The sequence below is a fragment of the Amphiura filiformis genome, chromosome 16, assembly GCF_039555335.1.
Source record: "Amphiura filiformis chromosome 16, Afil_fr2py, whole genome shotgun sequence".
Lineage (NCBI taxonomy): Eukaryota > Metazoa > Echinodermata > Ophiuroidea > Amphilepidida > Amphiuridae > Amphiura > Amphiura filiformis.
The window spans coordinates 17,825,579-17,842,883 of NC_092643.1; the positions used below are offsets into that span (position 1 = coordinate 17,825,579).

The 17,305-nt window shown below is 39.5% G+C and overlaps 1 protein-coding gene across 1 annotated transcript; it reads left to right on the forward strand.

Moving 5' to 3' along the window:
- The first annotated feature begins 115 nt into the window (after positions 1 to 115).
- On the forward strand, positions 116 to 17,093 carry LOC140136369 (uncharacterized). The gene is made up of 5 exons (XM_072158096.1): positions 116 to 394; positions 8,590 to 8,708; positions 12,844 to 12,956; positions 16,179 to 16,303; positions 16,890 to 17,093. Exons 1-5 carry the CDS (start codon positions 116 to 118, stop codon positions 17,004 to 17,006), a joined length of 753 nt encoding a protein of 250 aa, XP_072014197.1. The 3' UTR covers positions 17,007 to 17,093.
- Positions 17,094 to 17,305: the final 212 nt, after the last annotated feature.

Here is a 17,305-nt window from a genome sequence, read left to right on the forward strand (position 1 = left end):
TGTATCTGTGTCACTCCATTTGGTTGATTATTATACGTTTATTGATTGGACTTGACTGCACAACAACCTTTACGGACTAAAGTGGCTAAACTAATCTTCCTACAGCGTATTCAGCATGGCTAATAACAACAGCTTACTCTTCTGTTACATTGTCTGTATCTGCTTTGTATGTGGTCAAATACCTATACCCAATCGCCCGTTAGGATTCCCGTATGCTCCAGCAAGCCAATCATTGGTTCAACTCGACGCATTCTTGGATCTTACATGTCCATATTCTAAGGCTTCGTTTCCCGTATTGAAGGAGGTTGCTGATCATTATGGGTCGACTAATCTTGGTCTGAATGTGCTTATATTTCCCTTACCGTATCATAGGAGTGCATGGCTAGCTGCACAGGTGAGTACGCCCCAGATATCTTACTCTTCCTAATGTGCTTATATTTCCGTTACCGTATAATAGGAGCGCATGACTAGCTGCACAGGTGCGTACACCCAGATATCTTACTCTTCCTAATGTGCTTATATTTCCGTTACCGTAACGTAGGAGTGCATGACTATCTGCACAGGTGCGTACACCCAGATATCTTACCCTTCCTAATGTGCTTATATTTCCGTTACCGTATCATAGGAGTGCATGACTAGCTGCAGAGGTAAGTAGACCCCAGATACCTTACCCTTCCTAATGTGCTTATATTTCCGTTACCGTATCATAGGAGTGCATGGCTAGCTGCAGAGGTAAGTAGACCCCAGATATCTTACCCTTCCTAATGTGCTTATATTTCCGTTACCGTATCATAGGAGTGCATGACTAGCTGCAGAGGTAAGTAGACCCCAGATATCTTACTCTTCCTAATGTGCTTATATTTCCGTTACCGTATAATAGGAGCGCATGACTAGCTGCACAGGTGCGTACACCTAGATATCTTACTCTTCCTAATGTGCTTATATTTCCGTTACCGTAACGTAGGAGTGCATGACTAGCTGCACAGGTGCGTACACCCAGATATCTTACCCTTCCTAATGTGCTTATATTTCCGTTACCGTATCATAGGAGTGCATGACTAGCTGCAGAGGTAAGTAGACCCCAGATACCTTACCCTTCCTAATGTGCTTATATTTCCGTTACCGTATCATAGGAGTGCATGGCTAGCTGCAGAGGTAAGTAGACCCCAGATATCTTACCCTTCCTAATGTGCTTATATTTCCGTTACCGTATCATAGGAGTGCATGACTAGCTGCAGAGGTAAGTAGACCCCAGATATCTTACCCTTCCTAATGTGCTTATATTTCCGTTACCGTATCATAGGAGCGCATGACTAGCTGCACAGGTGCGTACACCCAGATATCTTACTCTTCCTAATGTGCTTATATGTGACCGTACAGCACGAATGAGCCGTAAATGTCCTCAATTGTATTCTGAGTTACAGTGTAAAATGGGCATGAAGGTCGTATTCATAGGTACCTCAATTTGGTGCTACGTGTACCTCATTTAATGAGATACACGTAGCACCAAATTGAAATACCTATGAATATGACCTTCATGCCCATTTTACACTGTAACTCAGAATACAATTGAGGACATTTACGGCTCATTCGTGCTGTACGGTCACATATTTCCGTTACCGTAACGTAGGAGTGCATGGCTAGCTGCACAGGTGAGTACACCACAGATATCTTACCCTCCCTAATGTGCTTATATTTCCGTTACCGTAACGTAGGAGTGCATGGCTAGCTGCACAGGTGAGTACGCCCCAGATATCTTACCCTTCCTAATGTGCTTATATTTCCGTTACCGTATCATATGAGTGCATGGCTAGCTGCACAGGTGAGTACGCCCCAGATATCTTACCCTTCCTAATGTGCTTATATTTCCGTTACCGTATCATAGGAGCGCATGACTAGCTGCAGAGGTGAGTACGCCCCAGATATCTTACTCTTCCTGATGTGCTTATATTTCCGTTACCGTAACGTAGGAGTGCATGGCTAGCTGCACAGGTGAGTACGCCCCAGATATCTTACCCTTCCTAATGTGCTTATATTTCCGTTACCGTATCATAGGAGTGCGTGACTAGCTGCACAGGTGCGTACACCCAGATATCTTACCCTTCCTAATGTGCTTATATTTCCGTTACCGTAACGTAGGAGTGCATGGCTAGCTGCAGAGGTGAGTACGCCCCAGATATCTTACCCTTCCTAATGTGCTTATATTTCCGTTACCGTATCATAGGAGCGCATGACTAGCTGCACAGGTGCGTACACCCAGATATCTTACCCTTCCTAATGTGCTTATATTTCCGTTACCGTATCATAGGAGTGCATGGCTAGCTGCAGAGGTGAGTACGCCCCAGATATCTTACTCTTCCTGATGTGCTTATATTTCCGTTACCGTATCATAGGAGTGCATGGCTAGCTACACAGGTGAGTACGCCCCAGATATCTTACCCTTCCTAATGTGCTTATATTTCCGTTACCGTATCATAGGAGTGCGTGACTAGCTGCACAGGTGCGTACACCCAGATATCTTACCCTTCCTAATGTGCTTATATTTCCGTTACCGTAACGTAGGAGTGCATGGCTAGCTGCAGAGGTGAGTAGGCCCCAGATATCTTACCCTTCCTAATGTGCTTATATTTCCGTTACCGTATCATAGGAGCGCATGACTAGCTGCACAGGTGCGTACACCCAGATATCTTACCCTTCCTAATGTGCTTATATTTCCGTTACCGTATCATAGGAGTGCATGGCTAGCTGCACAGGTGAGTACGCCCCAGATATCTTACCCTTCCTAATGTGCTTATATTTCCGTTACCGTATCATAGGAGTGCATGGCTAGCTGCACAGGTGCGTCCGCCCCAGATATTTTACCATTCCTAATGTGCTTATATTTCCGTTACCGTATCATAGGAGTGCATGACTAGCTGCACAGGTGCGTACACCCAGATATCTTACCCTTCCTAATGTGCTTATATTTCCGTTACCGTAACGTAGGAGTGCATGACTAGCTGCACAGGTGCGTCCGCCCCAGATATCTTACCCTTCCTAATGTGCTTATATTTCCGTTACCGTATCATAGGAGTGCATGGCTAGCTACAGAGGTGAGTACGCCCCAGATATTTTACCATTCCTAATGTGCTTATATTTCCGTTACCGTATCATAGGAGTGCATGACTAGCTGCACAGGTGCGTACACCCAGATATCTTACCCTTCCTAATGTGCTTATATTTCCGTTACCGTAACGTAGGAGTGCATGGCTAGCTGCACAGGTGCGTCCGCCCCAGATATTTTACCCTTCCTAATGTGCTTATATTTCCGTTACCGTATAATAGGAGCGCATGACTAGCTGCACAGGTGAGTACACCCAGATATCTTACCCTTCCTAATGTGCTTATATGTCCGTTACCGTAACGTAGGAGTGCATGGCTAGCTGCACAGGTGAGTACACCACAGATATCTTACCCTTCCTAATGTGCTTATATTTCCGTTACCGTATCATAGGAGTGCATGGCTAGCTGCACAGGTGAGTACACCCCAGATATCTTACTCTTCCTAATGTGCTTATATTTCCGTTACCGTATAATAGGAGCGCATGACTAGCTGCACAGGTGAGTACACCCAGATATCTCACCCTTCCTAATGTGCTTATATTTCCGTTACCGTATAATAGGAGCGCATGACTAGCTGCACAGGTGAGTACACCCAGATATCTTACCCTTCCTAATGTGCTTATATTTCCGTTACCGTAACGTAGGAGTGCATGACTAGCTGCACAGGTGAGTACGCCCCAGATATCTTACCCTTCCTAATGTGCTTATATTTCCGTTACCGTATCATAGGAGTGCATGGCTAGCTACAGAGGTGAATACGCCCCAGATATTTTACCCTTCCTAATGTGCTTATATTTCCGTTACCGTATCATAGGAGTGCATGGCTAGCTGCAGAGGTGAGTACGCCCCAGATATCTTACTCTTCCTGATGTGCTTATATTTCCGTTACCGTATCATAGAAGTGCATGACTAGCTGCAGAGGTGAGTACGCCCCAGATATCTTACCCTTCCTAATGTGCTTATATTTCCGTTACCGTATCATAGGAGTGCATGGCTAGCTGCACAGGTGAGTACGCCCAGATATCTTACCCTTCCTAATGTGCTTATATTTCCTTTTACCGTAACGTAGGAGTGCATGGCTAGCTGCACAGGTGAGTACACCCAGATATCTTACCCTTCCTAATGTGCTTATATTTCCTTTTACCGTAACGTAGGAGTGCATGGCTAGCTGCACAGGTGAGTACACCCCAGATATTTTACCCTTCCTAATGTGCTTATATTTCCGTTACCGTATCATAGAAGTGCATGACTAGCTGCACAGGTGCGTACACCCAGATATCTTACTCTTCCTGATGTGCTTATATTTCCGTTACCGTATCATAGGAGTGCATGACAAGCTGCAGAGGTGAGTACGCCCCAGATATCTTACCCTTCCTAATGTGCTTATATTTCCGTTACCGTATAATAGGACTAGCTGTGCATGTGAGTACATCCCACGTCACCTTGAGTATGGGTGGCAGATCGTGTGCATGTGCAGATGTATCCTTTAACGTATCATATGAGTCCCTGGCTAGCTGCGCACGTGAGTACATCCCGTGTCACTTTGATTATAAGTGGCAGCTCGTCTGCATGTGCAGATGTTTCTCCTAGCGTATCATATGAGTCCCTGACTAACTGCGCATGTGAGTACATCCCGTGTCACCTTGAGTATAAGTGGCAGCTCGTCTGCAGGTGCAGATGTTTCTCCTAACGTATCATATGAGTCCCTGACTGCTCTGCGCAGGTAAGTACATTCCATGTCACCGTGAGTACGCAAATAGTCGAGTCCGATATTTTAAAACTCATAGCGAGACCAATATATATTGGACGTAAAGCATCAAATTTTAACATTATTATATTTGGATCCAATATTTTCTCACCCTTGGATATATCAAAACAGCAAAACATAATAATTACAGAAATTGAGTTTTGGATACATGCCTATAAAATACAATATGTTGTGTGCTTTCATACCATCACCTTCCTTCCTGTTATATCATAATTTGTACATTATTTTATAAAATCTTAGGGAATTTGAATTAAAGTGGTTGTAAAAACCAGGGGGATTGTTTCTATTTCATATTATATTCTTTAACAATTTAACCAAAATTAAACTGTTGATAAGCCATTATATCAGTAAGACTTGCTTTTAACTAGTAATGCTGGAATACAGTGCCAACTACAAAAAAACGTTTTTCTCAAAATGTTTAAAATGCACGGAAGAACTTTTGCAAATAAATTCTTCTTAATTGTTGTTACAACAACAACAAACACACAATGAAATACGCAGCAAATCCAATTCCTTTGTTCGACCTATTTTGATTGGGAACAACCGTAATGTAGGAGTGCATGGCTAGCTGCACAGGTGAGTACACCCCAGATATTTTACCCTTCCTAATGTGCTTATATTTCCGTTACCGTATCATAGAAGTGCATGACTAGCTGCACAGGTGCGTACACCCAGATATCTTACTCTTCCTGATGTGCTTATATTTCCGTTACCGTATCATAGGAGTGCATGACAAGCTGCAGAGGTGAGTACGCCCCAGATATCTTACCCTTCCTAATGTGCTTATATTTCCGTTACCGTATAATAGGACTAGCTGTGCATGTGAGTACATCCCACGTCACCTTGAGTATGGGTGGCAGATCGTGTGCATGTGCAGATGTATCCTTTAACGTATCATATGAGTCCCTGGCTAGCTGCGCACGTGAGTACATCCCGTGTCACTTTGATTATAAGTGGCAGCTCGTCTGCATGTGCAGATGTTTCCCTTAGCGTATCATATGAGTCCCTGACTAACTGCGCATGTGAGTACATCCCGTGTCACCTTGAGTATAAGTGGCAGCTCGTCTGCAGGTGCAGATGTTTCTCCTAACGTATCATATGAGTCCCTGACTGCTCTGCGCAGGTAAGTACATTCCATGTCACCGTGAGTACGCAAATAGTCGAGTCCGATATTTTAAAACTCATAGCGAGACCAATATATATTGGACGTAAAGCATCAAATTTTAACATTATTATATTTGGATCCAATATTTTCTCACCCTTGGATATATCAAAACAGCAAAACATAATAATTACAGAAATTGAGTTTTGGATACATGCCTATAAAAATACAATATGTTGTGTGCTTTCATACCATCACCTTCCTTCCTGTTATATCATAATTTGTACATTATTTTATAAAATCTTAGGGAATTTGAATTAAAGTGGTTGTAAAAACCAGGGGGATTGTTTCTATTTCATATTATATTCTTTAACAATTTAACCAAAATTAAACTGTTGATAAGCCATTATATCAGTAAGACTTGCTTTTAACTAGTAATGCTGGAATACAGTGCCAACTACAAAAAAAACGTTTTTCTCAAAATGTTTAAAATGCACGGAAGAACTTTTGCAAATAAATTCTTCTTAATTGTTGTTACAACAACAACAAACACACAATGAAATACGCAGCAAATCCAATTCCTTTGTTCGACCTATTTTGATTGGGAACAACCGTAATGTAGGAGTGCATGGCTAGCTGCACAGGTGAGTACACCCCAGATATTTTACCCTTCCTAATGTGCTTATATTTCCGTTACCGTATCATAGAAGTGCATGACTAGCTGCACAGGTGCGTACACCCAGATATCTTACTCTTCCTGATGTGCTTATATTTCCGTTACCGTATCATAGGAGTGCATGACAAGCTGCAGAGGTGAGTACGCCCCAGATATCTTACCCTTCCTAATGTGCTTATATTTCCGTTACCGTATAATAGGACTAGCTGTGCATGTGAGTACATCCCACGTCACCTTGAGTATGGGTGGCAGATCGTGTGCATGTGCAGATGTATCCTTTAACGTATCATATGAGTCCCTGGCTAGCTGCGCACGTGAGTACATCCCGTGTCACTTTGATTATAAGTGGCAGCTCGTCTGCATGTGCAGATGTTTCCCTTAGCGTATCATATGAGTCCCTGACTAACTGCGCATGTGAGTACATCCCGTGTCACCTTGAGTATAAGTGGCAGCTCGTCTGCAGGTGCAGATGTTTCTCCTAACGTATCATATGAGTCCCTGACTGCTCTGCGCAGGTAAGTACATTCCATGTCACCGTGAGTACGCAAATAGTCGAGTCCGATATTTTAAAACTCATAGCGAGACCAATATATATTGGACGTAAAGCATCAAATTTTAACATTATTATATTTGGATCCAATATTTTCTCACCCTTGGATATATCAAAACAGCAAAACATAATAATTACAGAAATTGAGTTTTGGATACATGCCTATAAAAATACAATATGTTGTGTGCTTTCATACCATCACCTTCCTTCCTGTTATATCATAATTTGTACATTATTTTATAAAATCTTAGGGAATTTGAATTAAAGTGGTTGTAAAAACCAGGGGGATTGTTTCTATTTCATATTATATTCTTTAACAATTTAACCAAAATTAAACTGTTGATAAGCCATTATATCAGTAAGACTTGCTTTTAACTAGTAATGCTGGAATACAGTGCCAACTACAAAAAAACGTTTTTCTCAAAATGTTTAAAATGCACGGAAGAACTTTTGCAAATAAATTCTTCTTAATTGTTGTTACAACAACAACAAACACACAATGAAATACGCAGCAAATCCAATTCCTTTGTTCGACCTATTTTGATTGGGAACAACCGTAATGTAAATCAAATATTGTAGAAGAAAAGGATTATTAATAAAACGTTATAGTCCAGTATCTATCACGTTTTAATGTGCATCCCCCAGGACTCTACCAAACCAACTTTTTTTAGCTTCCTTTTATGGTCCTATAACACGTTCAAGATGTTAACAAAAAACATTTCCCGGCACTCCGGCCATATTCAAGGTTAAAGGTCAACACAGTGGTCAAATTTCAAAGTTGCTAAAATCTGGTTAAGCACACCAAATTATTCCTCTCATTGCAAGGATTCAGAAAAAGTATAGTTTGACCTACCTGCGACATACCGTTTTTGAGTTATAAGCAAAAAGGTCAAATTTTGTATGTCTGGTTTTAAATAATATGCGCACTCAACTCTAAGTTTTACTATCACTCTTTATTATTTTGTTTTGTCTTTTCTCTCACTAAACATTTACTGCAAAGAATATGCATCTTTGCAACAGAATGCATCTGCTGAATTAGTCTTGTAGACGTCTTGGGGTCGATTATTCAGGCATACCAACAAAACATATTGGGTTTTTAAACAAATTTGATAAAATATGGAATTTCAACTTTCATTCCTAGTTATGCCAAATTAAACTCTATGTTCTATGTGGTAAAACAGAGTATAATGCATTGTTATGATTGCTATTATAAACATGTCCAACCATAACTTCATTTAACATTTGCGAAAATTTCAATTCTACTTTAACCAATTTAAGTCCCTACTTTGACTACAAACTTTTATTTTTTTATCTCCCTCTCACCTCCCCCTCTCCTCCCCTTCTCTCTCTCTCTCGCTCTCACCCTCTTTCTCTCACCTACGTATTTGTAGAGTACTTACATCGTCAATGGCATGGATTCATGGATTAAGTGGATGGCAGACTTCTTTGATGATCAAGATAAGTTCACAACAGACGCAACAGTGGACAAGAGTGACAGCGAGATTATGAAGTAAGGTCGTATTCATTTGTGAAAATGGGCTATTCCATTTAAAAACCACACTCACCCTGTGGAAGATTTTGGAAATACCTGCATGCCACAGGGGGAGTATGATTTCAAATGGAAATAGCACATTAGACAGATCAATTTGAAACTCACCCTCCCTCTGTAAAAAAATTAGGTTGAATCTTTCTCAGAGGGTGTATGAATTCAAATGGAGCTGCCTAATGAGCTAATTCCATTTGAAATTCATACTCCCACTGTGGCAGGTATTTTCAAAATCTTCCACAGGGGGAGTGTGGATTTTAAATGGAATAGCCCAATGTCCTTAATATGCAGAATGTCTTTGATGTTGTAGTACTCTAAGAAGATCAATGCTGAAACACAAATTACATGAAATGTATGCTATGTACTGGCAATTTTAAATGTATATATTATAGATGGTTGACCTCAATGTTTTTCAACAAAGGCAAGGTACTGGTATATCGATATGCTTGAGCGAACTGCATACAATCACTACACTGTTCAATAGCCTTATTGTGATGTGGCGGGAATTTTAAAAGCACGAGCTCTGAACAAAATATGATGCGCGCATACTGCCAGGCAATGACGTCATAAGTCAACTCATCGATAGATGAGTTGACCTCAATGTTTATCAACAAAGGCAAGGGACTGGTATATCGATATGCTAGATTGAACCCCATGCAACCACTACACTGTTCAATAGCCTTATTGTGATGTGGCGGGAGTTTTAAAAACACTTTTAAAAACACTAGCCCTGAACAAAATATGATGCGCGCGCATGCTGCCAGGCAAAAAACAATGGAAATTGTGATGATGCGTGCGCATGCTGCCATGCATTGACGTCAGAAGTCAAGTCATCTATACTACATGCACTTATCATGTTATCTTGATGTTGGTACGTTATAATCTGCTTTACCCTTTAGCAGTATGCGTATAGAGTAAATACAGTCGAAAGTCCACTGAAGGCATGTAGAATACATTGTAGCTGACTGGATCAGGGACGGATTCATTTTTAGATGGGGTGCTCACGAAATAATATTTTTCCTCCTCGCTTCACTGGCCCAAATTTTACCGTAAATTCGATTATATTAGGGTAGCCGAGGATTTGACAATTTTGTTAAACTTTTTCAAAACAAAATCGCCCACAAATGTGTTTCTTCACCCTATTAAATCGGTTAAGTCGTTCGGACAGACAAGTGATAATATTTTTGACTTGACAGGCCGGCAAAGAATCGTGTCGGAGAACATTTTCAATTGCTACTTCTTTGTGCCGGCATACTTAATGCGCTGGGCGTTTCCGTTAAACCATCTTTCAGGGATTCCCACATGTTTGACATATTTACTAATTCACTAACATTATGGACTACAATGGCCTCATCCCAATGACATAGTTCAATAACCTCAATTAAACAATCGTAGTGCCAAATTTGACCTCAAGTGGTAGAGTATGAGTTCTTGTACCCAAGTTCATTCAATAAATGTACAAACGTATTGGGGTTAAAGAAATGTGCCCTGATATACATGTATGAGCATGTTGTGAATCCTAGTGTAAAATACATTCCATCTGATTTGCCATTAATATGAATACTGACGTCGTTCTATGTTTACGTACGTCTTATACAACTAAATATTTTCTTTATGCATGGCTTCAACATAAAAAAGTTTTAATACCACTACTTTTTATATAAATGTAACAAAAGTAGAATAGCAGTTATATTTTAATAACTGTTTGAAATTATGTTCTAGGTAGACACCCGTTTTAATGTTTGGTGATTAGTCAATAAAACTGAAAAAAAAATTCACGTTGGCAATCGGTCATTTCAAATATTGAGTTTTAGTTTTGGTCACGTGGATTCCTATTATCCTGCCTAAACTCTTGAGTGATGTCATTATCCATATCTTTGTTTGTACCCTTTGTTAGAAACTTATAATTTGTAGGAAGCTGTTCCAATTTTCATTTGAGTTTGTTATATAATTGTGCGACCACAGGAAATCAGGTTTGAAGTTAGCTTCATCAAATTATTTAAAATAAGTTTTAAAACTTCGCAGTACAATATTCACGAGCAGAGAAGTCGAACAAGTCAATCTACATTTGAAAGTATTGATTTAGTTTGCGAAATAGCCATAGCTTATTTCACTGTGAAAAATATAGACCATCGAAATATTTCCACCGACATTACAATAGACAATTGAGTGATATATACACTTATAAACATTACTCTATTTATGTGAATGTCGCCTAACGGAAGAACAATATGATAGACTTTTATTCAATTTATTTATTAATTTGGGTATCGCATGATGTCAAGGATGCCCGGTATATAGGCCTAGACTTAAGACTAGAGAGGAGATCGAGAGGTAAAGAGGGCGTGTGTGGGGGTGTAAGTGGAGGGAGAAACAGAAACAGAGGGGAAGAGAGCATTGAAAGTGGGAAGGGAAGGAGGGGAGAGGAGAGCTCAAGAGTGGAGTGGAATAGTAGGGGAGAGTCGCTATCGAGTGTGGGGAGGCGGGGGGGGGGTATATAGGTGGGGAGGGAGCATAGGTATGGGTTGTGCTTTCCGGAGAATAGACTAATTCATAATCAAATCATGTCCATCATTATGCATCGATTATACAAATAAACAAAGCACCCCATCCCCTCAATATACGCGCATGATTTCTAGGCCTCGTAGAACTCGAGTGTAATTATACGGTGACATGAAAGTATGCCCCCTACGACAGGGAGCATCAACTGTCGCCCGCGTTGATAGATATCCGATAAAGAAAATGTTAGCACAATGGACCATTATATACTTACAGTTATAGGCCATTATATACTTATGGTTATATACCTTCTTGTGTCCTCCCAGCACAATAGTGTTATGATTGCAGACCACCCAGCAAACACAAAACGTTTTCGACATCCTTCGCAAAAGGTTATAAAAGGTTGTCAGAAAACGTTTAAATGTCGGGTTATATAAAGGTTATATTAAGAGTATAAAACGTTTTCATACCTTAAAAAACATTTTTTGGTAATCTACTGCTCAGCAAACAAAAATGTTTGACAGAAAACGTTTAAATGTCGGGTTATATAAATGGTATAAAAACGTTTTTAATAACATTCCAAAAACATTCTTGACAGCTTGATACAAAACTTTCTAAACAGAATGTTATTTTGGGGTTGAAATAATATTTTGCGAAAAATGTTTGCCCAAAATATTTTCAATAACGTTTTAAAAACGTTTTCATGACCTTTATATAACCCGACATTTAAATGTTATTAAAAGGTTTTGAAAAAACATTTTAAGAACATCTGTGTTTGCTGGGTTCAAATGTTTCAACATAATGTTATTTAAGTATTGACACAATATTTGGCAAAAATGTTTGCAAAAATAGTTTACAATAACATTTTTTGAAAACATTTCAAAATATTGTTGTAATGTGTTTTCATACAAAACGTTTTAAAACGTTATCATGACCTTTATATAACCCGACATTTTAATGTTATTAAAATGTTTTTACCTAAACCAAAAGCCAAAATATAACTTATTTAAACGTTTTTAAAACGTTTTTGTGTTTGCTGGGCAGTTCCACTTCATCTCCACTTTTTAATCCAATGATTTTTGGTTTCTGAACAAAAGAGAAACCAAAACTTGAAATGAGAAAAATATCAAACTGTTTATAGAAAAAAAAGCCATGTTTTTTTTCTTCAAAAATAACACATATTTGACCACACATTATAAAAAAACTAAAACCATTCCAGCCCGACAAAGATGATTTTTTTCAGCTGGCGGGTTGTGTTCTAAGTCTATTACAAAAGGCAGCACTCTATACACTTTTATTCCGAGAAAATCTAGAATATACAACGATGCCTCATTTCAGCCTCTTATAAACAAAAAACGACTCATTTTTAGCATGTGACTGTAGACCATTGATTTTATGCTAATGCTGTTACGTGCAAGTGTGTGATTTAATTTTTACATTGTCAGAAAGACAAAGACAGTATTTATGTGATCAGAGAGAAATACCATGACAATAATCCATTATGGATCTCATTACATACTGATCGACCCTCGTATGGTCATGGAAATTTACAATTTTTAAATTTTTAAATATTAACAACTAATTGTTTTCTTTGTTTAAGAATGATTGCTGACGTAGCTGGTAAAGTAGTGGAGAGGTTAACATTTCTGTCAAAGCTTTTAGAAGATGAAGGTGATAGTGACGCAAGAATTATGTGGAAATACTCCTGCTCAAGTAAGTTACGACATAGTGCAGAATCTCGCCGATGAAGTCAACGTCGTCCGGAGCATTTCGATGGCTCTCCTGCGACTTTCATTTTCAAGACGAAGCAGCCACTACCTGTACTTTTTAGCTATGATACAAGACCTTGTTGAAATTGGTTGAGAAATAAATTAACGGTGATCTAAAACCTAAGGAGGAAACGAAATCAAAAGTTGCAATTTTGTGTTCTTATCAAGCACGACGCTAGTTTAAACGTGCTAATCAATGGAAGCACGGTGCTTGTTCTCTTGTTCGAGAAAGCCATGTGTACAAATCAATAGGGCTTGGAATGGAGCAAACTGCAACTTTTAAATTGGCATCTTCCTTGGGTTTTTGGATGTCGTGTCTTTATTTCTTGAACGAGATCTTAAATTCGAACTAAAAGACGCAGATATTAACTGCTTATTATTCCAATTATGACATTGTCTTTGTTTAGGATATACAGGGGTGAACATAACTGGTACCTTATTTTTTTTGGCTTACTGTAGTATGTTTAATTCTCAGCATAGCTGCATAGTCTATGGGCCAGCGTCTTTGGTTCCGGGTACGCCGATGAATTAGTCGGCGAGATTTTGCACTAAATTGCATTGACGAGCCATGTTGATTTGTTTATACTGATGAATAATAGAGAGTTTGCGGAATGAAGTTACTGGAACTTTAACGGCAACTTCAAAAATATTGATTGGATTTCTTGCTCAAATTCACTTCAACGCGAACGTCAGATTGGTTTCTGTACCAACAGCGTCTTGTTGCTTAAACTCGGGACATGTGTATCAATGTGCGTTCAAAAGAAGGGCATGTGTAAGAGCTTGTTACCAATTACATCCAAATGTCTCTCTTTTGTTTAGTCAAATGGTTATTAGTCCCACTTCAAGACAAAAGACTCTACCTTAAGAGCTTCGTTTGAGTAAACATGAATGAACTCGCGATACCACTCAACATGGATTATGTCGGGACCCAGCGTTAATCTCCTTATCATATTATTTTGAAACTAGCTAGGCCCTATACGTTTCAATTAATATTCTTACGATAGTTATAGGCCTATATATATATAATATTATTTAATAAAGGCTCGTCAGCTTTGTCAATTCCATATTACTTCGCAAAGCCTAATGAAATACATATTCTTTATTTCTTTCCCCTCCTTCTGAATCTCTCTCCCCCTTCCCCTCCTGTTTCCCCTTCCCTACATTCTCCTTATTTTCCCCTCCTTCTCCCCTCTATCTGTACTCGCTCTCTCAAACTTGACCCTCCTATAATTACCCACTCGCACTCCTGTTTCCCCTCCCCAGTGATTTTGTCAGGGTTTTTCTGTTAGGAGGGCGTGGGCCGATTCTCAAAGGGAAACGTTTTTACAAAATGGGCTTAAAATGGCAGAAAAAGGCCTAAAAGCGTAAAATATCACGGCGGCCAGCATCCAAAAGGGAAGGGTCAAGAAGGAATAGAAGATGTCCCACGGGGGAGCCCCCCCCCCCTTGGCTACCAGCAAAGCACCTCCCTGTCCATTTCCAATGCCCTCCCTCTCCTCCTCCCTACCCCCCTCTCTCTCTCTCTCTCTCTCTCTACCAGGCACAACCTATGACATGTTATATCTAAAAATGTTATGCACCTGCTTTACTCTTCCAGAAGTATCGTACACTGCTGGCTCAAGTAAAACCAGACCATTTTACGGGAACTTAATCCCTTGGCGTTGAAGTCAAGCCAAAAACTTGGTTCCGCAAGCTGATTTGGTGTACGTCATGAGCACACACAAAATTATATATCAAGTGTGACGTTTGGAACAAAATTTATTTTGATTTAATTCAATCAGTAATTTTCAGCAACATGTAGCATGTTTTTTACCCAAACCAAATTAGATATCCAATAATTGGTCTATTAACTAGATAATACATAAGTGGTAATTATGTAGTCTATGAGGAAATAGGCAAACTATTGTTCTAAAGTATGACGTATTTCATCATAATTTACGGCACACTATAGATTCTCGCGTTAACTTTAACTTCAAGCGGCTTTAATGGCATAGTGGTTTTGAATACATAATCCTCTATAATCCTCTAGACGTTAAAGTTAAAGTTAAAGTAACTTCATTCCGCAAGCTCTCTACTAACTGGTAACTGTTAACCGGTCCATTGCATTCTATGTACACCAAACGCCCTATTAACCAGGACGAATTACATAGACACAAATATTAAGTGAAAGTAAGAATAAACAATACTATTATATATAAATGTGTTAAGCAAGTCTTCAAAACAATAAACACTGATGGCTTTCCTAGAAAATGTACTCTGGAAGCAAACTTTCTTTACATTTGGGGATGGTGAAGCTAAAATGGTGAAATATGGAGTGTAAAGTTTATAAATAATGAAGCTGAAATGGTGAAATGTGGTGCAAAATTGGAGCAAATTCGAGGGCAATAATGCACATTGTAGGCTAAAATGGCAAAACATGAGATTAATTCGATTAGGAACCCACATACAGACGCGTCAACATGGGGGGGATTGTATTGATCATCCCCTCCCTTATGAGAGAGGTGTGTGTTTGATTTGAATTAGTTTGTGAGGGGTGTGTCTGGAGTGTGTGTGGGGTGAGTGGATGCAGTGGCGTAACTATGGTTGGTAGCGCCCGGGGCAAAAAAACAAAATTGGCGCCCCTTCCCCCAGAATATCTTAGACGCGGGCAGTGGCGTAGCTAGGGGTTGTGGCACACAGGGCTAAGGATCATACATAATGGCGCCCTCCTCCAATTCTTGAAACAATTGCGCGCGGTGCGGGCGAAATTTTGGACCGAATAAGGCATACCACTAATTAATTTTGGTTACTAGAAGTTGAATATCGGTCTTGAAATATTCTTTCAATTGATTTTGTGCTGAAATGCGAGCGTAGCACGCGAAAATTTTGACTTTCATCGCTTGGAGGGGCGCAGAATCGATGCTGAATTGGTCAATTTGGCGCCCCCTAAGGGTGGCGTCCAGGGCACGTTGCTCCACCCCACCCCGTAGTTACGCCACTGAGTGGGTGTGCGTGGGATGTTCGTTGGTTTTTGTATGTGTATGTGCGTGGGGTGTTTGTTGGTTTTCGTACCTGTAAAGTGTGCTGAGGTTTGTGGATCAACGTCTAGGCGTTGTACCTGTGCGTGACTATAAATCACTGCGCTTTTTACGACGTATGTGCGGTGGAAGTTTGTTTGTTTTTAAAGGAACAGTCTCCGGCACGCCTCAGTTTCTTGTTAATGGTGTCAGCGTAGCAGCAAGTTCTTCCTGGACCTTTGATGATTGGAAATCGATTATCGATCCATTACTGGGGAAGAGGTTTATCACAAAGGTAATTAAAAGTTTTTGATTACTTACGTGGTCCGTCTTTACAATTGATATAGTTAATTTTCCTATTTAAGACCCCAAAACACCTTTGATTCAGTGGAACACAATATAGGTCTACAAACAATACATGCACCCACTTGCTCAATAAGTATTGGGTGTGTCTGATATTTAATTACAAAGCTATAGAAAGAGTTTAAACACTTTAAAAACACATATTTTTCAAGGTATGCATATTAAAATAATCATAATGAATGTGTATATTAATGCGACCTGCCCTAACAGACCCAGGAACAAGTCCCTTATTTGATATTTTCAGAATTTTCATATAAATGCAAGTACTCATGTCCTATACCTATACCTATAGTACTATGAAACAAAGGTGTAAAATACCAATTTTGCCAAGATTTCTGCTTTACGTCTTGCATTTTTTATGTCGTTTGAAATTCTGTACTAAGGATACTAAAGTCAGGCCTTTAATCTCTCAGAAATGTTTATAATTGTTTCCATTTGAGAGTTTGTGATCCTTGGACTTGTGCATGATGGGATATAATAATGTATTTCTATCGTTTTCTTTGTTTTGCTTCCAATAGTCATTGATCGGACCTAATTGCGCCAATGGAACCAAATCATGCATGTATCTACCTGGAAAATACGAGTGCTGTACTGCTGGGGAGAGTTGTACGCCTAATGTTGGATGTAGATGTTGAGCAACATTAACACTCGCCACGCGGGTGTCTAGACGACAAGTTTCATTTTTGAATTAAAATAGATTCAGAATTATTGTATATTTTCATGACCATATTTGCACTAAAATGAGTACAAACAGGTCTGGTATTAGTTCAGTGGTTCTTATAGCTCTTGATATTTTGAGAAAATATCTCAAAACTTGGGACTTTTTATGTTGAAGCCTGTGGGTTGCACACAGGGAATTAATACCATTGCTGAGAGGCCTTTACCGTTACGAACCTGTTATGATACATTGATACATCACAAAATGTGATCTGCT

Excerpts from the sequence above, each read along its gene's own strand:
- LOC140136369 (XM_072158096.1), top strand. The coding sequence starts at position 116 with ATGGCTAATAACAACAGCTTACTCTTCTGTTACATTGTCTGTATCTGC. Across the intron at positions 395-8,589 it reads GTGCATGGCTAGCTGCACAG|AGTACTTACATCGTCAATGG; the intron begins GTGAGTACGCCC and ends ACGTATTTGTAG. Across the intron at positions 12,957-16,178 it reads GTGGAAATACTCCTGCTCAA|GAACAGTCTCCGGCACGCCT; the intron begins GTAAGTTACGAC and ends TTGTTTTTAAAG.